This window comes from Mobula birostris, chromosome 25 (genome assembly GCF_030028105.1).
Source record: "Mobula birostris isolate sMobBir1 chromosome 25, sMobBir1.hap1, whole genome shotgun sequence".
In the NCBI taxonomy this organism is placed as follows: Eukaryota; Metazoa; Chordata; class Chondrichthyes; order Myliobatiformes; family Myliobatidae; genus Mobula; species Mobula birostris.
Genome location: NC_092394.1, coordinates 4430908 through 4454662, shown reverse-complemented (window position 1 = coordinate 4454662; position 23755 = coordinate 4430908). Strand labels below are relative to the sequence as shown.

The following is a 23755-nucleotide window of genomic DNA, read 5'->3' as shown; positions in this document are numbered from 1 at the left end:
GTCTTTGATGACATACAAAATCTCCTCAAACGCCTAATGAAATATAGCCGCAGTTGTGCCTTCCTTGTCACTGGGCCCAGGATAGATCCTCTGATACGTTGCACCCAGGAACTTGAAGATGTTCACTCTTCCCACTGCTGATCCCGCGATGAGAACTGTTGTGTGTTCCCTCGACTTCCCCTTCCTGAAGTTCACAATCATTTCTGTGGTCTTGATGATACTGAGTACAAGGATCTTGTTGCAACACCACTCCACCAGCTGATCTATCTCCCTCTTGTATGTCTCCCTGTCTTCTCCCATTCCAATTCTTAACACAGTGCACAGCTGGTGGGTTCCAAACCCGTCATGTCTACATCTCAGCAGGGTAATACACAAAGTTATCGTGTTCGTACATAAAGCGCGGTAAGTATCGAAGGAAGGTGCAAGTACAGAATCTTCACCTAGAAGTGTTGAACCAGGCTTTACCTGTGCTAAAGTTACCCAGACTGGATGCATTCAGGTTTTCCGACTGAGAATAAACAGGTGACCACACGAGCTCTGATCATCCCAGTGCTGTCCTGACCCCGGGAGTGTGTGATGGGACGGTGTGGAGGGAGCTTCACTCTGTGTCTGACCCCGGGATTGTGTGATGGGATGGTGTGGGGGGAGATTCACTCTGTGTCTGACCCCGGGAGTGTATGATGGGACTGTGTGGAGGGAGTTTCACTCTGTGTCTGACCCCGGGAGTGTATGATGGGACTGTGTGGAGGGAGTTTCACTCTGTGTCTGACCCCGGGAGTGTGTGATGGGACTGTGTGGAGGGAGCTTCACTCTGTGTCTGACCCCGGGAGTGTGTGATGGGATGGTGTGGAGGGAACTTGTGATGGGAAAGTGTGGAGGGAGCTTTACTCTGTGTCTGACCCCAGGAGTGTGTAATGGGATGGTGTGGAGAGAGCTTCACTCTGTGTCTGACCCCGGGAGTGTGTGATGGGACGGTGTGGAGGGAGTTTCACCCTGTGAGTATCTCTTCCCCTGCTCTGAGAGTGTGTGACACAACATTCTGACTGTGTTCCTGTCTCAGATTCTGCCCCTGCTGCACATTGGGCCAACTGTTGATCTCGGGGGGTCAATGTCCACGATATCTGCACACGTGTCTGGGCATAAGAATTGGCAAGAAAATTCTTCTGGGCCGTTAGTAAACATTCCTGACCAACCCATACTCATTAACAACTACGTTTGGTTTCAAATCTTTTTTGATGGTGATAATAATGTTGATACTGAAAATCTGAAAGAAAGAAGAGGAGAGAGAGGGAGAGAGGAAGTGACAGAGAGGGAAAGAGAGAGAGATAGACAGATAAATAGAGAGGTGGGAGAGAGAGATAGAGAGAGAGAATAGAGAGAGAGTGGGTGAGAGATATAGAGAGGGAGAGAGTGATAGAGAGAGAGATAGGGATAGAGAGGTGGCGAGAGAGATAGAGAGGAATAGAGAGAGGGGAAAGAGAGACAAATCGGTAAGACAGATACAGTGAGACATTGAGATCAGTCTTCCTCAGTGACCGAGGAAATCTCTGCAACCACTGACACGTGGAGTTATTTGTTTACACTAAGCTCAGGGTGGGTTGGGCAGGTAGTTTCGTTGAATCACAAAGGGAACCTGCTGGAAATTCTTATTTCCCCCAGATAACATGTCTCCTGTTGAGAATGTATCATTTGTCGAACTGGTCTCACATCTCAGACATTGGAATGTGTCCCTCCGTAATTATGTTTAATCACGTCATAGAATAGTTACAGCACAGAAGAGGCCACTTGGCCCTTTGGTTACTTGCCAGCTGTCCGGCCCTTCCTCCACAGCCTTGCTAACTTTTCTTCACCGGATTGACTTGCCCTAGCCTCATGGTACAAACTGCCTGCAAACGCAGCACATGGAATGTTTTTTTCAGTTTTTGCTTTACTCTACAGGAGTCATCTTTAGTCCTCAACTCCTCCACCAACAGGAACAGCTCCCACCTCCCTCTCAGTCCAGAACCCTCATTTTATACCCTTTCCCTCAGCCATCTCTTCTCCAAACAGTCCCAGCCCCACTACTCTGCCTTTGGAACTGCTGTTCCCCTCATCCCAGGAAACAATCTCTGATAATCCCCTCTGGACCTTTTCTGTTGCTCTCGCACCTTGCACTCTTCCTATAATGGTTTGCCCCAAGGGTCAGTGCTGGGTCCATTGTTATTTGTCATCTATATCAATGATTCGGATGAAAGTACATGAGGCCTGAGTACGTTTGCAGATTATAATAAAATGGGTGATGTCATCAGACCATAAGATGGAAGAGCACAATTAGGCCATTTGGCCCATCGAGTCTGCTCCCCCATTTCATCACAGCTGATCCATTGTTCCTCCCAGTCCCAATCTCCCCATATCCCTTCATGCCCTGACTAATCAAGAATCTATCAACTTCTGTGATGGTCCAGTCTGTTGATTACTCATTTACCTTTAATTTCCTTTTCCCCGTGTTCCACTGGGCTCCTTGATTAGGGCACCTGATCCTCATTCGAACGGGCAGCATAAAACTCCAGTTTACATCTACTTGCCACTGGATCATCACCGTAGCCAGCGTGGCTGTGCTCGTTCCGGGGCAGCCGAGAATCGTGGACTCTAAGTTGCTTTGGTGCCCGTGGCTGCTTAGTGAATTCAGTTGCTTTTGTGTCCAGCTGAGTTGCTGGCTGTTTTGCTGCTACTCCGAGCTAAGATGCAAATTCTGTCATTTTCATGTTCGGCTGAGATTTGCTGGCCAATTGTCACCACTCTGAGCCGCCAAGAATAAGGGACCGTCTTCTGAGCTGCCAAGAACAAGGGACCATCTTCATGAGCTTCTCCATGTCTAGATACAAATGGACTGTCATTGTTTGGTTTCTGTTGTCTCGTTTCCAGCTGAATAGGTCCAGTGGTTTGCCACTACTCCAAGTTGGGAATTCTGTCTCTTCGTTTCCAGCTAAGTGATTGCTGGCCGTTTGCTGCTTCATGAGCTACTCCATGTCAAGATTCATATTGTCAGTTGTTGATTGGTTTAGTCGTCTCGTTCCCAGCTGAGTAGGTCCGGCTGTTTGCCGCTACTCTGAGCCAAGATATGAATCATCTATCTTTGTTTAGTGTTGTCGTCTCTGTGTTCCAGTTCCAGGCTCTGAGTTCAGTCCAGGTCAAGGCTCTGAGTCCAAGTCAAGTCAAGTTCCGAGTCCAAGTCATGTCCAAATCCGTCTCTGTGTCAAATCTCCGTGCCTGTGTCCTGCACCTGGGTTCTTCTCAGTCGCTCCATGCAACAATTTCTGCCTTAAATATATGTAAAGACTTGGCCTCCACAGCCACCTGTGGTGATGAATTCCACAGATGCACCACTCTCTGCTTAAAGAAGTTACCTCCATTCTGAAAGGACACCCCTTCTATTCTGAGGATGTGTCCTCTGCAGTTATATTGTATAAAATTTCTCTGACATTAAATGTACCTTTGGATCCTTTGGCCTTAGACTCTCTCATCATTGGAAAACATCGTCTCCACATCCACTCTGTCAAGGCCTTTCACCATTCAATATGTTCTAATGAGGTCACCCCTCATTCTTCTGAATTGCAGAGGGTACAGGCCCAGAGCCAGCACACACTGGCCTAAAGAACAAGCACAGAATGTTCTGCAGAGTGTTGTAGAACACAGGGATCTCGGAGTACAAGTGCATGGTGCATTGTGGGTGGAAGTGAAGTGAGACAGGGTGATGAAGGAAGCTTCATTAATCAAGGCACGGAGTAAAGTTCATGATTTGCTTTACGAGGAGTGATTGATAAGTTCATGGCCTAAGGTAGAAGGAGTCAATTTTAGAAAACCTCACACATTTATTTTTCAACATAGTCCCCTCCTACATTTACACACTTAGACCAGCGGTCAAGGAGCATACGGATCTTGGACCTCCAGAAGGTGTCCACAACAGGGGTCATTGATAAGTTCGTGGCCTAAGGTAGAAAGAGATGAGTTATTAACTTTAAACTTTCTGCATAATCACTCAAAGCGTTGAACCCAAGTGCATGTAACGAGAGCCATATAACTCATCTCCTTCCACCTTAAGCCACAAACTTATCCATCACCCATCTGTGGACACTTTCTGGAGGTCCAAGATCAATATGCTCCTTGACCGCTGGACTAAGTGTGTAAATGTAGGAGCGGACTATGTTGAAAAATAAATGTGCTAGGTTTTCTGAAATTGACTCCTTCTACCTTGAGCCACGAAGTTATCAATCACCCCTCGAATGTGCATCGAACCATTGAAACATAGAATGACATTTATTGCTTGCATCAATGGCCCACACAGTCCAAAGATGCATGGCCACAGTTACTAACCTTATCCTGTACATCTTTGGGATATGGTAGGCAACCGGAGAAACACTCCTGACTTTTCCCCAGAACTTTGCCTTCTGTCACCCTGGACAGGTAAACCAGCCAAAGAATAGCTGAGATGTGTATCTTGGTTAGCAGTGAACACTTGGGTCATTGGACCTGTTTCTGTGTCGAGCGACTCTGTGAAACTTCTGCTGGAGGGAACTCAGCACTTTCTCTGCTGGAGGCTTCCCTAAAACCTCAACCAAGTTCATTGCGGCTGTGTTACTGTACCGTGGTCACAGCCCCCTGCCCCTTATCCCCTAACCCTTAACCCCTGTCCCTGTCCCCTGCCCCATCCCCACCATCACTTTGCCTGCTCTCCCATGCCTATTAATCACTTTCACAGTGACACAGCTCCCAACCCTAACCCCATTTGCAAACACAACCTCATTCCGAATGCCAACCTCAATCCCAATCCCAATCTCAACTCTAATCCCCAGTCCCAATCCCAACCCTACCCCTATTCCCAACCTCACCACTAGCTCCATTCCCAACCACAACCTCAATCCCAGAATCCCAGCCCGATCCCCAGTCCCAACCCTAACCCCAACCACAACCAAATCCTAATCACAATCCCAACCGCAGCCCCAATCTCAACAATCCCATCCTCAATCCCAACCCCAACCCCAATCCCGACCCCAGTTCAATCCAAACCCAGGCTTTGAAGAGCGAAACCTCCAACTGGTGAACAGGAACCGTCAACGCGCCCCCGACACAAACACACACACACACACACACACACACACACACACACACACACACACACACACACACACACACACACACACACACACACACACACGTGGGATCGTAGCCACCGCCGCTGCAGGGACCCCGTGTCCGAACCCAACAGTCCCGCAGTTCTTTATCGGAAGCCAGTGTGTGTATGACACCGCCCCTCCTTTCCCCATCACCCTTACTGGGACAACATCTCCCGTCAATCAAAGAGGCGAGTTAATCTTTAATTGCCTTTTCTTTTATATACAAGTCCCCGCTATTCGCGAGTCCAAACTCTCAGTGCGACTCTCTCTCTCTCTTTCACACTCGAGGCCAGAATGAACTCTCACTGGAAAACGGTGTGGGCTTTCAAGAACGAGCTGATCATTGTTTTGGCCCTCCTGTTGTTCCTGCCGCTGCCCTTGGTTATTCCCACCAAGGTAAGGAGACCGACGCGGCGATGAGCCGCAGGACGAACTGACTGAAGCTCCGAACTCAGGCAGACTTGCGCGGGCGGGCGCCGCGCTCCCACGCCAGAGGGTACGGACCTTGGGAGAGTGTTGTGCTCAGATTTGGCTTGGCGACCCGGTTACTGTCTCCGATCCTGAGCCAGTCACAACTTCGATTACACTTACTGTTATCGGAGAGTGCAGATTGTGACTGAGGAAAACAGAGGGGCGGCGTGACTCTGTGTCTGACCCCGGAGTGTGTGATGGCACGGTGTGGAGGGAGTTTCACTACGTGTCTGATCCCGGGAGTGTGTGATGGCACGGTGTGGAGGGAGTTTCACTACGTGTCTGATCCCGGGAGTGTGTGATGGCAAGGTGTGGAGGGAGCTTCACTCTGTGTCTGTCCCCCGGAGGATGTGATGGGACAGTGAGGAGGGAACTTCCCTATGTGTCTGTTCCCGGGAGTGTGTGATGGGACGGTGAGGAGGGAGCTACACTCTATGTCTGTCCCCGAGAGGGTGTGATGGGACGGTGTGGGTGATGTTACCCTGACTGTGAGAGTGCGTGACGGGACAGTGTTGACTGGGAGAAGTGAGGTTTTGTACAAGGAAACGTCTACATTCCTCGCCTCTACGGCCCGGTGACACGGAGTCCTGGAATCTGAACAATCAGATCTGATCCATTCAGTTAATCAACTCTGGAAAAATATTTTACTATTGGCAGAAAAGCGAAGTTTTTGTTACTGACAAGTAACTGAGGTCACAGGTTCCAGGTATTTTGCATTTTGTCTGACTGATAAATCGTTGCAATCAGCAGAAGGCTCCTTAATTAACAAAGTGTAAATTCCTTTCACAGTGTTCTGCAAAACAGCAGTCACTGATAACAAACCTGTGAGCCCAAGGGGATACACTGAGCCCTGGATCATAACTGTAAGGGTCAGAGACAGAGTGAATCTCCCTTTACTTCACTGTCCCATCACACACTCCTGAAGCTCCATCCACTCCGTCCTATCGCATATATTTGGAGTTAGGCACAGAGTGAAACTCCCTCTACACTGTCCCATCAGACACTCCTAGGGTTAGACACAGAGTGAAGTTCTCTCTATACTGTCCTATCAGACACTTCTAGAGTCAGACACAGAGTGAAGTTCCCTCTACACTGTCCTATCAAATACTCCTAGGGTCAGACTCAGAGTGAAGTTCTCTCTATACTGTCCTATCACATACTACTGGGGTCAGACAAAAACTAGTGGACACAGCACTGCCCATCTTGGGTAAAGTCCTCCCCATCATTGAGCTCATCTACATGGAGCGCTGTCACAGAAAAGCAGCATCCATCATCAGGGACCTCCACCATCCAGGCCATGCTCTCTTCTCGCTCCTATCATCAAGAAAGTAGAGGAGCCACAGGACTCACCCACCAGGTCCAGGAACAGTCATTACCCCTCAACCATCAGGCTCTTGAACCAGAGGAGATAACTTCAATTGCCCTATCATTGAAATGTTCCCGGTCCCAATTATTTTTTTTACAAGAAACTCATCTTCGTAAATGTGATAATGTACACCTCTTCAGTCGTTGGAAAGAACCTCAATTTCATTCCTCCTTTCAGAATAAGTCCAGGGGAGTTTCAATTTTTATAGATAATACAGTTTCTTTTGTTCAACATAAAGTAGTGTCTGATACCAATGGGCATTTTGTTATAGTATCAGGAAAATTAGATAATAAATTAATAGTATTTGCTAACTTGTATGCACTGAATATAGATGATCCAGCATTCTTTGAGCATTTTTTTCTACTTTTGCCAGATTTAAGTCTTTACTCACTGGTTTTGGGCAGAGATTTTAACTGTTGCTTAGACCTAGTTTCAGATCGGCCATCTGCTAAACCAGTGACACTTAGTAAATCAGCCTTGTTTATTCAATCTTTTCTAATGTGATATTGTTGATGTCTGGCATTTCTTACATCCAATAGATAAGAAGTACTCATTTTTTCCCCATGTCCATTATATGTATTCTAGGATTGATTTTTTTTTATTGATAGCCAAATGATTCCACTAGTTCGATCCTGTGAATATAAAGAGATTGCTGTCTCAGATCATGCTCCTGTGTTTTTATCTTTAAATCTCCCTGGTCTCCCTCAAATAAACAGATTTTGGTGTTTTAATCCAACTTTGCTATCAGATAAGAATTTTAAAAAAAATTTGGAGAGACAAATTACTCCTTTCTTTGAAAAGAATATGCAGGAAGAGACTTCTAGTCTTATTATATGGGATGCCTTTAAGGCTTATGTCAGAGGAGAAATTATTTCTTATACTGCAAATGTTAAGAAAAAAGCTAATAAAGAGCGAATTGAACTAGCTAATCAGTTGAAACAATTAGATCAAAAATATGCCTTGGCTCCAGAACCTGCTTTATATAAAAGGCGTGTTGAAATTAAAACTAAATATGATCTTCTTTTAATATATCCAATTGAAACTCAACTTCTAAAAGATAAAGGTCAATTTTATATTCATGGAGACAAAACAGGTAAATTACTGGCCAAACAATTAGAAACCTTTATAGTTAAATAGCAAATTAAAGAAATTTGTAAAGCTAATGGTGGTAGGACAACTGACCAAAGCTAAATGATACTTTTAGAGAATTTTATTCTAAACTTTATTGTTCCCATCCTCCTAAAGATAATACTGAAATGAATAATTTCTTAGACCAATTAAACATTCCTGCACTTTCTGATGATAACTGAAAACAGTTGGATCAACCTATTTCTTATGAGGAAATTGCCGAGGCTGTACGTTCATTGCACTCGGGGAAGGCTCCGGGTCCTGATGGATTTTCTGGAGAATTTTATAAGGCTTTTTCCTCATTGCTTATACCTGATTTATATTCAGTCCTTTCGGACTCCTTTAAGTTGGGTAGATTGCCACAATCTTTTTATGAAGCTTCTATTTCACTTATTCTTAAAAAGAATAAGAATCCCACTGAATGCTCTTCATACAGACCTATCTCCTTACTTAATGTTGACACTAGGGGAACGTTGACTCAGACCATGAGAGCCCTGTGTCGGCCATTTTCATGCCTTACAAGGCTCAGATTGGAAGTCTGTGTGGGACGCCACTCCTCGCACAGACACAAGAGCAATGTGTGATTAAGTGCCTTGCTCAAGGACACAAACACGCTGTCACAGCTGAGGCTCGAACTAGCGACCTTGAGATCACTAGATGAACGCCTTAACCACTTGGCCATGTGCCCACACAAAAGTCCTATCTGAAGTTCAGGCTCGTAGGATTGAAAATATTTTACCTTCTATCATTTCTGATGATCAGACTGGATTTATTAAACATCGATATTCCCATTTTAATATTCATCATTTATTAAATGTTATTTATTCTCCTTCTAAAGAGATATCAGAATGTTGATATCTTTAGATGCTGAGAAAGCTGTTGATCAGGTTGAATGGAATTATTTATTTAAAACCTTAGAAAAGTTTAATTTTGGGCCACATTTTATTCAATGGATTAAATTACTTTATTTATCTCCTTCTGTTCAGGTTCTTACTAACTCTCAGAATTCCAAACCATTTAAACTTCAATGTGGAACTAGATAAAGTTGTCCTTTGAGCCCTTTGCTTTTTGATTTTGGCCTTGGAACGCTTAGCTATTGCTTTTCGAGAATCTAATGATCTCACTGGTATTTTAAGGAGAGGTATTATTCACAAAGTTTTGCTTTATGCTGATGACTTATTGCTTTATATTTCTAATGTTGAGACTTCAGTACCTTCTGTACTTTCTTTACTCTCCTGCTTTAGTCAGTTTTCAGGATATAAACTAAATTTTCATAAGAGTGAACTATTTTCCTTTGAATAATTTGGTATCAATTAATACTAACCTTCCTTTTAAAATTGTAAGAAATCAATTTACTTATTTGGGTGTAACAATTACTAAGAATTATAAACGCTTATTTAAAGAATTTTTTTTACCCTATTGAGTTATGTAAAGGGCACTACCAAAATGATCGCCCCTTTCATTATTGTTAATTGGCCAAATTAATTCTTTAAAATGAATATCTTGCCTAAATTTTTATACCTTTTTCAGGCCTACCCATTTTTATTCCTAAATCCTTTTTTGATTCTCTTGATTCTATCATATCTTCATATATATGGAAAAATAAACTAAATAAAGTTCATTTTCAAAATCCTAAAAAGAATGGAGGTTTAATTTTACCAAATTTTAGGTTTTATTACTGGGCAGTCAATATACGGAATCTCACGTTTTGGTTATATTATATTAACTGAGAGGACTGTCCAGTTTGGGTTTCTTTAGAAGCTAACTCTGTTTTTAAATTTTCTATTATCTCTCTGCTGGGATCCTCAATTCCTTCATTTTTAAGTAAACTAACTGATAGTTTTGTAGTTAAACATACTTTGAGGATTTGGGTTCAATTTAGAAAATATTTTGGTTTATTGAGATTTTCTCTTTCAAGTCCTATTTTTCTAACTATTTTTTAAACCTTCTATGACTGATGTAGTTTTTAAAGATTGGGATAGACTGGGTATTAAATACTTCCAGGATTTGTTTGTGGAGGAAATCTCTTTTCGTCTGAGCGGTTGTCAGCTAAATATAGCTTACCAAAAACCCACTTTTTTCGATATTTACAAATTAGAGACTTTCTGCGATCTCAATTACATACATTTCCCAAAAGTTTCAATAAGAATTTATTAGATGTAATTTTTAATTTGAAACCTTTTCATAATGGATCAATATCTAATATTTATTCTATGTTGTTGGGAATGATAAACGTTCCTTCAGACAAAATTAAAAATCTCTGGGAACAAGACTTACAGACTTCAATTTCTGAGGAAACTTGGAATGAAATGTTTTAATTGGTTAATAGCTCATCGTTATGTGCCCGTCACTCTCTCCTACAATTTAAAGTGGTCCATAGGGCTCACATGACTAAAGATAAGCTGTCTCGTTTTTATTCGGATATATCTCCCTATTGTGACAGATGTAATAATGGAGAAGCTTCACTAATTCATATGTTTTGGACTTGCCTAAGCCTTGAAAAATATTGGAAGAGAAAAGTTCCCGCACCCTATGGACCCACATTGAAGGACACTTATCTCCCTATCTATTTATTTATCACTGTTTTTGCACAGTCTGTGTCTTTTGTACATTGGTTGTTTTCATGTACTGTTCAGCATGTTCTTTCATTGATCCTATTGTGTTTCTTGGATTTGCTGTGCACCCCCACGAGGAGACAAATCTCAGGGATGGATATGGTGACAAATATGCACACACATTGATATTAATTTTACTTTGAGCTTTGAACTTGGCAGGCACAGGGTCTATGGGAGGGTTTCTGGGGCTTAATGAATTTCCATTCTGTGGGATGACAGAAGGAGCTGGGGTCCTTAAAGCAGAGAAGGTAAAGTTGGCAGCTGTGAGTTGTTAGAAGGGGGTAATTCTCCTGTGGTCTGCTTGTATGGGTGGGGCCAGAAAGCATGATGGACAATGTAGGATTGAATGGGAGCTTTCAGTAAAGAACTGGATAAATACAATTACCAGAGGTGAGAGGGCATCTTTCAAAGGACATGTGTGCTGCAAATCTTTTACCCAGAGCGTGGTGGGTGCCTGGGATGTGCTGCCCGGGGTGGTGGTCGAGGTAACTTGGATCGTGGCATTCAGAAGGCGTGAAGTCAGACACAGATGGATATGCAGAGAAAGGAGGGATGGATGTTGTGACAGCAGAAGAGATGAGTTTAATTAGTGCTTAATTACTCATTGAATTACTTCGGCGTGACATTGCAGTGTGAAGCACCTGTTACTGTGCTGCACTGTACAGGGCATAGAACAGTAGAACACTGTACAGAGCATAGACCAGTAGAACACTGCACAAGGCATAGAACAGTAGAACACTGTACAGGGCATAGACCAGTAGAATACTGTACAGGGCATAGACCAGTAGAACACTGTACAGAGCATAGACCAGTAGAACACTGTACAGGGCATAGAACAGTAGAACACTTTACAGGGCATAGACCAGTAGAATACTGTACAGGGCATAGACCAGTAGAACACTGTACAGAGCATAGACCAGTAGAACACTGTACAGGGCATAGAACAGTAGAATACTGCCCACAATGTGGTGCTGACCTTTTCACCAAGTTCAATATCAATCTAATCCCTCCCTCCTACATAGCTCTTCATTTCCTTTCACCCATGAGACTCATTACGAGTCTCTTAAATACCCCTAAAGTATCTGCCTCTACCACCACCCCTGGCAGCATGTTCCGCACAGCCACCAGTCTCTATGTAAAGAAATCTTACCTCTCACATCCCCGTTGTTCTTTCCTCCGATCACCTTAAACCCCCTTGTGTTAGCCATTTCTGCCTTGGGGAAACGTCTCTGGTTGTCTGTTCAATCTATGGACAGGAATGAGCTAAACCATGAAATTATACGCCACTGAGTCTGACATCAGTTGTGGGAAAGTTATTGGAAGGTATTCTAAGGGACTGGATATATGACTATTTAGATAGATATGGACTGATTAAGGATTGTCACCATGGTTTCATGCGTGGTAGGTCATGTCTAACCAACCTTAAGGAGTTTTTCGAGGAAGTTGCCAGGAAAGCTGATGAAGGCAAAGTAGTGGATGTTGTCTACATGGACTTTAGTAAGGCATTTGACAAGGTCCCACATGGGATGCTGGTCAAGGAGATTCAGTTGCTCAGCATTCAAGATGAGGTAGTAAATTGGATTAGACATTAGCTTTGTGGGAGAAACCAGGGAGTGGTAGTAGAGAGTTGCCTCTCTGACTGGAGGCCTGTGACTAGTGATGTGCCACAGGGATTATGTTGGGTCTGTTGTTGTTGGTCATTCATATCAACGATCTGGATGATAATGTGGTTAACTGGATCAGCAAATTTGCAATGACACTAAGATTGGGGGTGTAGTGGACAGTGAGGAAGGACATCATGGCTTGCAGCGGGATCTGGACCAGCTGGAAAAATGGCAGGTGGAATTTAATGCAGACAAGTGTGGTATAGCAATTCAGTCGGTCTTACTCTGTGAACGGTCGGGCACTGAGGAGTGTGGTAGAACAAAGAGATCTGGGAATACAGATTCAAAATTCATTGAAAGTGCTGTCACAGGTAGAGAGGATCGTAAAGAAAAGTTTTGGTACATTGGCCTTCATAAATCAAAGTATTGAGTACAGGAGATGGAATGCTATGTTGAAGTTGTATACAACATTGGTGAGGTCTAATTTGGAGTATTGTGTGCAGTTTTGGCCACCTACCTGCAAGAAACCTGTAAGCAAGGATGAAAGAGTACAGAGGACATTTAGAAGGATGTTGCTGAGTCTGGAGGACCCAAGTTTTAAGGAAAGAATGAATAGATTAGGACTTCATTCCTTGGAATATAGAAGATTAAGAGGAGATTTGATAGAGCTATACAAAATTATGAGGGGTATAGATAGGGTAAATACAAGCAGGCTTTTTCCACTGAGGTTGGGTGGGACTACAACCAGAGGTCATGGGTTAAGGGTGAAAGGTGAAAAGTTTAGGGGAATATGAGGGGAAACTTCTCACTGAGAGGGCTGTGAAAGTGTGGAATGAGCCGCCAGAACCACTGGTGCCTACAAGCTCAATTTCAATATTTAGCAGAAGTTTGGATAAGTACATGGATGGCAGGGGTATGGAGGGCTATGGTCCAGTGCAGGTCAAGGGGACTAGGCACTTTAAATGCTTTCAGCATGGATAGATGGGCTGAAGGGCCTGTTTCTGTCTGTACTTCTCTATGACTCTATGCCTCTTATCATCATGTACACCTCTATCAATTCACCTCTCATCCTCCTTCGCTCCAAAGAGAAAAGCCCTAGATACTCATAAACCACGCTCTCTAATCCAGGCAGCATCCTGGTAAATCTCTTCTGCACCTTCTCTGAAGTTTTCACAGTCTTCCTGTAATGTGGCAACCAGAACGGAACACAATATTTCAAACGTGATCTAACTGGGGTTTTATAGAGCTGCAACATGACCTCATGGCTCTTGTCCTCAATCCACTGACTAATGAAGGCCAACACACTGTACGGCTTCCTTACCTTCCTGTCAAATTGCAAGGCAACTTTGAGAGATGTATGGATGTTCATTGCTGTACCTCCACGCTGTTAAGCATTCTGCCAGTATTGTTCTATGTTCTTTATTTATTTTTGTTGTTATTTATTTTCATCCTTATTTATCTTTTATTTTTAATTTAGAGATACAGCACAGAGTAGTCTCCACAGGCCTTTCGAGTCACACCACCCAGAAACCCACCTATTTAACCCTTGCCTAATCGTAGGACAATTTACAATGACCAAATGACTTACTAACCGGTACGTCTTTGGACTGTCAGAGGAAACCAGAGAACCCAGAGGAAACCCACACAGTCACGGGTCATGACGAGTACATACAAACTCCTTACAGATGGTGTCTAAATTGAACTCTGAACTCTGAGAACCCCCCCAACCCCTGAGCTCCCGAGCTGACCGCTATGCCACTGTGGTGCACCCCATGGTCTATCTTCTACGCTGATGTTCCATGTAAAAGTTTGTAGGGGAGATCTCACTGAGGAAGAGTTTAGATCTACAGACATTAATATAACCATATAACAATTACAGCATGGAAACAGGCCATCTCGTCCCTTCTAGTCCCTGCTGAACTCTTACTCTCACCTAGTCCCACCGACCTGCACTCAGCCCATAACTCTCCATTCCTTTCCTGTCCATATCGCTATCCAATTTAACTTTAAATGACAATATCAAACCTGCCTCAACCATTTCTGCTGGAAGCTCGTTCCAGACAGCTACCACTCTCTGAGTAAAGAAGTTCTCCCTCATGTTACCCCTAAACTTTTGCTCTTTAACTCTCAACTCATGTCCTCTTGTTTGAATCTCCCCTACTCTTAATGGAAAAAGCCTATCCACATCAACTCCATCTATCCCCCTCATAATTTTAAATACCTCTATCAAGTCCCCCCTCAACCTTCTACGCTCCAAGGAATGAAGACCCAACTTGTTCAACCTTTCTCTGTAGCTTAGATGATGAAACCCAGGTAACATTCTAGTAAACCTTCTCTGTACTCTCTCTATTTTGTTGACATCTTTCCTATAATTCGGTGACCAGAACTGTACACAATACTCCAAATTTGGCCTTACCAATGCCTTGTACAATTTCAACATTACGTCCCAACTCCTATACTCAATGCTCTGATTTATAAAGGCCAGCATACCAAAAGCTTTCTTCACCACCCTACCCACATGAGATTCCACCTTCAGAGAACTATGCATCATTATTCCTAGGTCCCTCTGTTCTACTGCATTCTTCAACGCCCCACCATTTACCGTGTATGTCCTACTTTGATTAGTCCTACCAAAACGTAGCACCTCACATTTATCAGAATTAAACTCCATCTGCCACCTTTCAGCCCACTCTTCTAAGTGGTCTAAATCTCTCTTCAAGCTTTGAAAACCTACTTCATTATCCACAACTCCACCTATCTTAGTATCATCTGCATACTTACTAATCCAATTTACCACCCCATCATCCAGATCATTAATGTATATGACAAACAACATTGGGCCCAGTGGCCTCCAATCTGACACACAGTTATCCACCACTACTCTCTGGCGTCTCCCATCCAACCACAGCTGAATCCATTTTACTACTTCAATATTAATATCTTACGATTGAACCTTCCTAACTAACCTTCCATGTGGAACCTTGTCAAAGGCCTTACTGAAGTCCGTATAGACAACATCCACCGCTTTACCCTCATCAATTTTCCTAGTAACCTCTTCAAAAAATTCAATAAGATTTGTCAAACATGACCTTCCACGCACAAATCCATGTTGACTGTTCCTAATCAGACTCTGTCTATCCAGATAATTATATATACCATCTCTAAGAATACTTTCCATCAATTTACCCACCACTGACGTCAAACTCACAGGCCGATAATTGCTAGGATTACTTTTAGAACCCTTTTTAAACAATGGAACAACATGAGCAATACGCCAATCCTCCGGCACCATCCTCATTTCTAATGATATCTGAAATATTTCTGTCAGAGACCCTGCTATTTCCACACTAACTTCCCTCAGGGTCCTAGGGAATATCCTGTCAGGACCCAGAGACTTATCCACTTTTATATTCCTTAAAAGCACCAGTACTTCCTCTTCTTTAATCATCATAGTTTCTATAACTTTGCTACCTTACACAATTCAATGTCCTTCTCCTTAGTGAATACCGAAGAAAATAAATTGTTCAAAATCTCCCCCATCTCTTTTGGTTCCACACATAGCTGCCCACTCTGATCCTCTAAGGGACCAATTTTATCCCTCACTATCCTTTTACTGTTAATATAACTGTAGAAACCCTTTGGATTTATTTTCACCTTACTTGCCAAAAGAACCTCATATCTTCATTTAGCTTTTCTAATTTCTTTCTTAAGATTCTTTTTACATTCTTTATATTCCTCAAGCACCTCATTTACTCCATGCTGCCTATATTTATTATAGATATCTCTCTTTTTCTGAACCAAGTTTACAATATCTCTTGAAAACCATGGCTCTCTCAAACTTTTAACCTTTCCTTTCAACCTAACAGGAAGATGAAGATCCTGTACCATCAAAATTTCACCTTTAAATGACCTCCATTTCTCTATTACATCCTTCCCATAAAACAAATTGTCCCAATTCACTCCTTCTAAATCCTTTCGCATCACCTTAAAGTTAGCCTTTCTCCAATCAAAAATCTCAACCCTGGGTCCAGACCTATCCTTCTCCATAATTATATTGAAACTAATGGCATTGTGATCACTGGTCCCTAAGTGCTCCCCAACACAAACCTCTGTCACCTGACCTATCTCATTCCCTCACAGGAGATCCAACACTGCTCCTTCTCTAGTTGGTACCTCTATATATTGCTGCAAAAAACTATCCTGCACACATTTTACAAACTCCAAACCATCCAGCCCTTTTACAGTATGGGCTTCCCAGTCTATGTGTGGAAAATTAAAATCTCCCACAATCACAACCTTGTGCTTACTACAAATATCTGCTATCCCCTTACAAATTTGCTCCTCCAATTCTCGCTCCCCATTTGGTGGTCTATAATGCACCCCTATAAGTGTTACTACACCTTTCCCATTCCTCAATTCCACCCAAATAGCCTCCCTAGATGAGCCCTCTAATCTATCCTGCCAGAACATCACTGTAATATTTTCTCTGACAAGCAATGCAACACCTCCCCCTCTTGTCCCTCCGATTCTATCACACCTGAAGCAATGAAATCCAGGAATATTTAGATGCCAACACACCCCTCCTGTAACCATGTTTCACTAATAGCTACCACATCATACTTCCAGGTATCAATCCATGCTTTAAGCTCATCCACCTTGTTTATAATGCTCCTAGCATTAAAATAAATGCATTTAAGAAATTTTCCACCCCTTACTCTCTGGAATGAAGTGAGTGAACCTTTGGAATGAAGTGTTACTGAATTACTCCCCTCTTGTTGTTTAGGAAGCCCGATGTGGATTCACAATCCTGATCATGGCTGTGTACTGGTGCACAGAGGCACTGCCGCTCGCTGTCACTGCCTTGATCCCTGTCCTCTTCTTCCCGATGTTTGGAATCATGGAATCCTCGGAGGTAGGTTGTCAGGATCAGAATCGGGTGTATTATCACCGGCATGCGTCGCGGAATTTGTCGGCGTTTGTGGCTCAGCTTTACTCAGTGAGGGGCAGGCGGGCACTGCTCACCAGACTGAGCAGGGTGGTGTTTGCAGATGAAGCCTCCTCACTAACTCAAGCTGGAAAATTCCCGAGGGCTGCTCCAGAAGGTACGGGGGGGGGGGGGGGGGGGGTTCCTGACGAGAGGTTGCTGGAACTCGAGGGATTGCGTTATAGGGAGAAGCTGGATAGGCTGAGACTGTTGAAGGCGGCTCGGGGGTGACCTTCTAGAGGTTTATAAAAGCAGAAGGGGCTGACGGCGTTGCTGGGGTAACGGCGGTATGGGGGTATCAAAACTAGCAGCGGCAAGGAGAGCTATGCAGTGGGTCGGGTGGCAGAGCGTCAGTCCTGAAACCAGGCGGCTAGAGGGATAACTCTCCTCTCCACACCCTCAATACCCTCCAGTCAGCTGTTAATCACTCCCGCCGTAGACCCCAGAGCGTAAGGCCAGTGGTAAGAAATGGAATATTCCAGAAGATGAGCTGGCCATCGGAAATAAGGGCAAGCTGGAACAAGTGAAGCCACTTTGACGGATGAAGCTCACAGCAGTCGGACAGGAAGTGGCCCAACGGCTTTCACGGTAGAGCGAACAAATACAGCGCAATTAGTAAAAGACTACACGCAGAAAGAAATAATAATAATAAATATCGAGAAAACGAGACGAAAAGTCCTTAAAAATGAGTCCATTGTTTCTGGGAACAGTTCAGTGCTGGCAAGTGAAGTTACCCCCTCTGTTATCTCCTCAAGAGCCTGATGGTTGCGCAGATTGTCTTCTGCACGCTGGTGGAACGCTCGAGTTGGTGCGGTCTTTCATTGATTCTGTTATGGTTATTCTATGGATTTATTGAATATGACCACAAGAAACCAAATCTCAGGGTTGTATAGGGTGACATTAAGGTACTTTGAACTTCAAACTTTGAATAATGTCGATGGACAGTCTTTTTAAGGCCAATTTTATATGCCCACGTACATCAAAGCGTTCAGTGCAATGCGTTAGGTTGACTTAGCGAATGTTGTGGTTGGCAGCCCGCAAGAGTCACCATACTTGACTCGCTAACCTTAACCGACCTTTTTTAGAATGCGGGAAGAAAATGGAGCCCGCAGCGGAAACATACACGGTCCTGCAGAGAATGTACAAGCTCCTTTGCAGCAGCGGCAGGAACTGATCGCTGGCTGGCTCTGTAAAATAATCTGCTAATTGATCACACTACTGTGCTGCCCGGCGGGGCGGGGGGGGGGGGTCTAAATGAAAGCACATAGCTTTAAGGTGAGAGGGGGGAGGTTTAAAGGGGACCTGAGTGGCAGGTTTTTAACGCAGAAGGTGACGGATGTATGCGACAAGCTGCCAGAGGAGGTGTTTGGGGTAGCTACAATTATATTTACAAGACAGGTATGTGGATTGGGAAGGTTTAGAGAGGAAAGTAGGTCAAATGCAGGAAAATTGAGGCTGCTTAGGTAGATATCCAAGTGGGGATGAATGAGTTGGGCAGAGGGGCCTGTTTCCATCCCATGTGACCCGAAGAATTTGTACAACTCTTCTCCTTTTACCAAGCCCAACACATAAGAACATAAGAAACAGGAGGAGGAGTTCACCATCTGGCCCGTCGAGCCTGCTCCACCATTCAGACGATCATGGCTCACCTGACCATGGACTCATCTCCACCTACGTGCCTTTTCCCCATAACCCTTAATTCCCCTACTATGCAAAAATCTATCCAACCTTGTCTTAAATATATTTACTGAGGCAGCCTCCACTGCTTCATTGGACAGAGAGTTCCACAGATTCACCACTCTCTGGGAAAAGCAGTTCATACTCATCTCTCTCTCTCTCTCTCTCTTTCTCTCTCTCTCTCACACACACACACACACACACACACACCAATACAGTTGGTAAAACAAAAGTTTAACATGTCTGTAGATCTATCCTGGCCCAACTCCGTGATGCAATCACGAAGAAGGCACATCACTGGCTGTACATCACTAGAGTTTGAGGAGACTTGGTCTGTCACCAAAGACTCTGGCAAATCTCTACAGATGTATCGTGGAGAGCATTCTGACTGACTGCATCACCGTCTGGTATGGAGGGGCCACTGCACAGGATTGGAAAGAGCTGCAGAGAGTTGTAAACTCAGCCAGCTCCATCATGGCTACTAGCCTCCCTGGCATCAACAACATCTTCAAACAGCGATACCTCAAAAATGCAGCATCCATCATTAAGGACCACCCAGGACATGCCCTCTTCTCTTTGCTACCGTCCTTTTGCAATACTTATTTTAAAATATATTTTTATTTATAGTAATATTTAATGTATTGCAGTGTGCTGTCGTCACAAAACAACAAATTTCATGACATATGTCAGCGTTGATAAACCTGATTCTGATACTGAAAAAAATGCAGATGCTGGAAATCTGAAATATAAACAACAGAGATCTGAGAATATTCAACAGGTCAGTCAGCATCGGTGGAGAGGGAAACAGAGCCAGTGTTTCAGTTCAGAGACCGTTTATTAGAAGGGTATGTCTGAAAGGGTCAAATCTAAATTACATTTATTGTTACTGATGTACAGCATGAAATGTGTTGTTTGGGGGCCACAGTAGAGCACAATACATAAAAGTTATTACCAGTTACACAAATAAGTATAGAGTGCAAATGAGAAATTATGAGGCAGTGAACACAGGTTCGTGAACCGTTCCAAGATTTGACAGCCGATAGGAAGAAGCTGTTCCTAAAACACTGAGTGTAGGAAAAGATTTTTTCTTTGGAACAGAGCGATGGATGTCTGGAATGTAGTGCCAGGGATGATGGTGGAGGCAGATACAATATAGAGGCATTCAGACAGTTTCCTGGAAAGTTCTAGAGCAGTATCGTTAGTATTCTGGCTATTCAGGCAGTATCCAAATGTTCTACAACAATGTGCTTTGTGTTCCAGTTGCTCAGACAGTAGCTGGAATGTTCTACACCAGTGTATTTTGTGTTCTAGGAGTTCAGCTAGTATCTAAACAGATATACTTTGTTCCAGGTGTGTATGCAGTATCTGAAGGACACCAACATGTTGCTGGTTGGAGGTCTGATCGTGGCGATCGCGGTGGAGCATTGGAATCTACACAAACGCATCGCACTCAGGGTGCTACTGATAGTTGGAGTCAGGCCATCCCTGTAAGGCTCCATTATCCATTGGCTTACTGTCCCGAGGTGGGCACTGGTCGGCTATGTTCTCTTTAGCCCCACTGAGCTGCCCAGTAGTTTTATTGGTACTTGCGGTTCCAAATCCTGATCTGGGAAGAACTCAGAGAGCCTATCTGATCCCATTGTACAGCAGAGGTTCTCTGGGACAAGTGTCAACATGCTCTTCCCATTCCCATTCTAACAACTCGCTCCATAGCCTCCTCTACTGCCACAGTGTGGTTGGAGGAGCAACACCTCATATTCCATCTGGGTAGCCTCCAACCTGGTGGCAGGAACATCCATTTCTCCAACTTTTAGTAATTTCTCTCTTCCCTATTTTTCTCTTTGTCCATGAGACCATAGACCATAGACATAGACATAGACCATATACATAGACATAGACATAGACATAGACAACAGACCATAGACATAGACATAGACCATAGACATAGACATAGACAATAGACCATAGACATAGACCATAGACATAGACATAGACCATAGACATAGACATAGACCATAGACCATAGACATAGACATAGACATACACCATAGACATAGACATAGACCATAGACATAGACATAGACATAGACATAGACCATAGACATAGACTATAGACATAGACATAGACCATAGATATAGACCATAGACATAGACATAGACCATAGACATAGACATAGACCAAAGACCATAGACTTAGATATAGACATAGACCATAGACATAGACATAGACATAGACCATAGACATAGACATAGACATGGACATAGACCGTAGACATAGACGTAGATGTAGACATAGACATAGGCTATAGATGTAGACGTAGACGTAGACCATAGATGAAGACGTAGACCATAGACGTAGATGTAGATGATAGACGTAGACATAGACATAGACTATAGACATAGATGTAGACATAGATGTAGACCATAGACACAGACCATAGTCTAGACCATAGACACAGACGTAGATGTAGACATAGACATAGGCATAGATGAAGAATTAGGCCATTCAGCCTATTTGTCTGCTCTGCCATTTGATCATGACTGTTTTATTACCCCCTCAACCCTGTCTTCCTGTCTTCTCCCCGTAACCTTTGATACCCTGAATTAATCAAGAACCTATCAGCCTCTACTTTAAATATATCCAATGACAACCTCCACAGCCATCTGTGGCAATGAATTGCACAGATTCACCAATCTCTGTCTAAAGAAACTCCCCCTCATCTTGGTTGCGAAGGGATGGCCTTCCAATCCCCATTCCATTTCCCCTCTCACCGCTTCTCTTCCCCTCACCTCCCTCTGATTCCCCTTGTCCTTCTCTTTCTCCCACGGTCCACTATCCTCTTCTGTCAGATTCCTTCTTCTTCAGCCCTTCACCTTTTCCACCAGTCACCTCCCTCCCCCGCCCACCCACCTTCCCCTCACCTGGTCTCACCTGTCACCTGCCAGCTTGTTCTCCCCCTCCCCCTCCTTTCCAGTCATGATGAAGACTCTCCAGCCTGAAATGCCGACAATTCGTTCCCCTTCCACTCTGGTTCTCCTTTCAACAACAACTATCTACATTTCTATAGCTAGCAGACTGATACAAAATTTTTCACGGGGGAGGGGGTACTAGAGCAATAATTATGCTGAGCCATTTAAGGGGACTCAGAGAAAATAGGTGCAGGAGTAGGCCATTCGGCCCTTTGAGCCTGCACTGCCATTCAGTATGATCATGGCTGATCATCCAACTCAGAACCCTGTACCAGCCTTCTCTCCATACCCCCCTCCCTGATCCCTTTAGCCACAAGGGCCATATGTAACTCGCTCTTAAATATAGCCAATGAACTGGCCTCAACTGTTTCCTGTGGCAGAGAATTCTACAGATTCACCACTCTCTGTGTGAAGAAGTTTTCCCTCATCTCGGTCCTAAAAGGCTTCCCCTTTATCCTTAAACTGTGACCCCCCCCCCCCCAGTCCTGGACTTCCCCAACATCGGGAACAATCTTCCTGCATCTAGCCTGTCCAATCCCTTTAGGATTTTATACATTTCAATAAGATCCCCCCTCAATCTTCTAAATTCCAAGGAATATAAGCCTAGTCGATCCAGTCTTTCATCATATGAAAGTCCTGCCATCCCAGGAATCAATCTGGTGAACGTTCTTTGTCCTCCCTCTATGGCAAGAATGTTTTTCCTCAAATTAGGGGACCAAAACTGTACACAATACTCCAGGTGTGGTCTCACCAAGGCCTTGTACAACTGCAGTAGTACCTCCCTGCTCCTGTACTCGAATCCTCTTGCTATGAATGCCAGAGAAGTGTTTAAGGAGCAGCAGGGTGGAGAGAGGCTGAAAAGGTTTGAAAGAGGTTGGTTGGCGTGGTTGGCACAGACCTGATAACCCTCCCCTCCTCCTGTTCCATAGTGCCCTCCTCTCATCCCTGCCAAACAGGGGACGAGCAAAGAGCTCGGGAAATGCCGACGTGTTGGGAGGGGTGGTGGTGGTGGTGGGTCCAACAGGGTTACAGGTACTAGAGTGACCCTAGCGTGTGTTGTGGTGCCAGGCTGATGATGGGTTTCATGGGCACGACCGCCTTCCTCTCCATGTGGATCAGTAACACAGCGACCACTGCCATGATGGTGCCCATCGCCCAGGCCGTGCTGGACCAACTCAATGCGGCCGAGTCTGAGAGCATCGAGCTGGAAAACGTCTTTGAGAACCAGATGGCGCTGGAGGCCGAGGTGACGAAAAGTGACAACTGTGTTACCAAGGACCCCGAGAAACTCCAGACAATGGATGGCATGGAAAAAGGCAGGAACGCCACTGAGAAATGTAAGGAAACAGGAGCCGTTTATTTACCACACCAAACTATATATCCTGGTAACATGAAAGGAGGCCATTCAGCCCACTGAATCGAGGCTAGCCTGCAGAGTAATGCCATTCTCCAACTCCTTTTCCTGGGCTGGTTTTTCATTACCCCATGCTTTCCCCAGGGGAGCTCTAATCCTGTAAAACTGGATAGGTTTTCAATGTCTCCAATGATCTTTAAATAGCCCGTGTTCCATGTCAGTGCTCTTGCCAGCCGAGGCAGTGGGTGGAGCCCTAATGTGTTTTAGAACATAGAATATTACAGCACTGTACAGACCCTTTGGCCCATAATGTTGTACTGACCTTCTAACCTACTTGAAGATCAATTTAACCCTTCCCTCCCACATATGCTTCCTTTTTAATGATAAAGGTTAAAGATGAGCTTTATTTGAAACACAGAATGAAAGGTGCTGT

The 23755-nt window shown here is 44.0% G+C and overlaps 1 protein-coding gene across 1 annotated transcript in view; it reads left to right on the top strand.

Annotated features, from left to right (window-relative positions):
* The first annotated feature begins 5396 nt into the window (after positions 1-5396).
* The window catches only part of LOC140187644 (solute carrier family 13 member 2-like), a 36345-nt gene continuing 17986 nt past the window's right edge, over positions 5397-23755 (top strand). The window contains exons 1-4 of the mRNA XM_072243168.1: positions 5397-5549; positions 17121-17249; positions 20349-20485; positions 23037-23305. Of these exons, the coding sequence (XP_072099269.1) occupies positions 5448-5549; positions 17121-17249; positions 20349-20485; positions 23037-23305 (637 nt within the window). The 5' untranslated portion in view covers positions 5397-5447. The remainder of the gene's footprint in view (positions 5550-17120; positions 17250-20348; positions 20486-23036; positions 23306-23755) is intronic.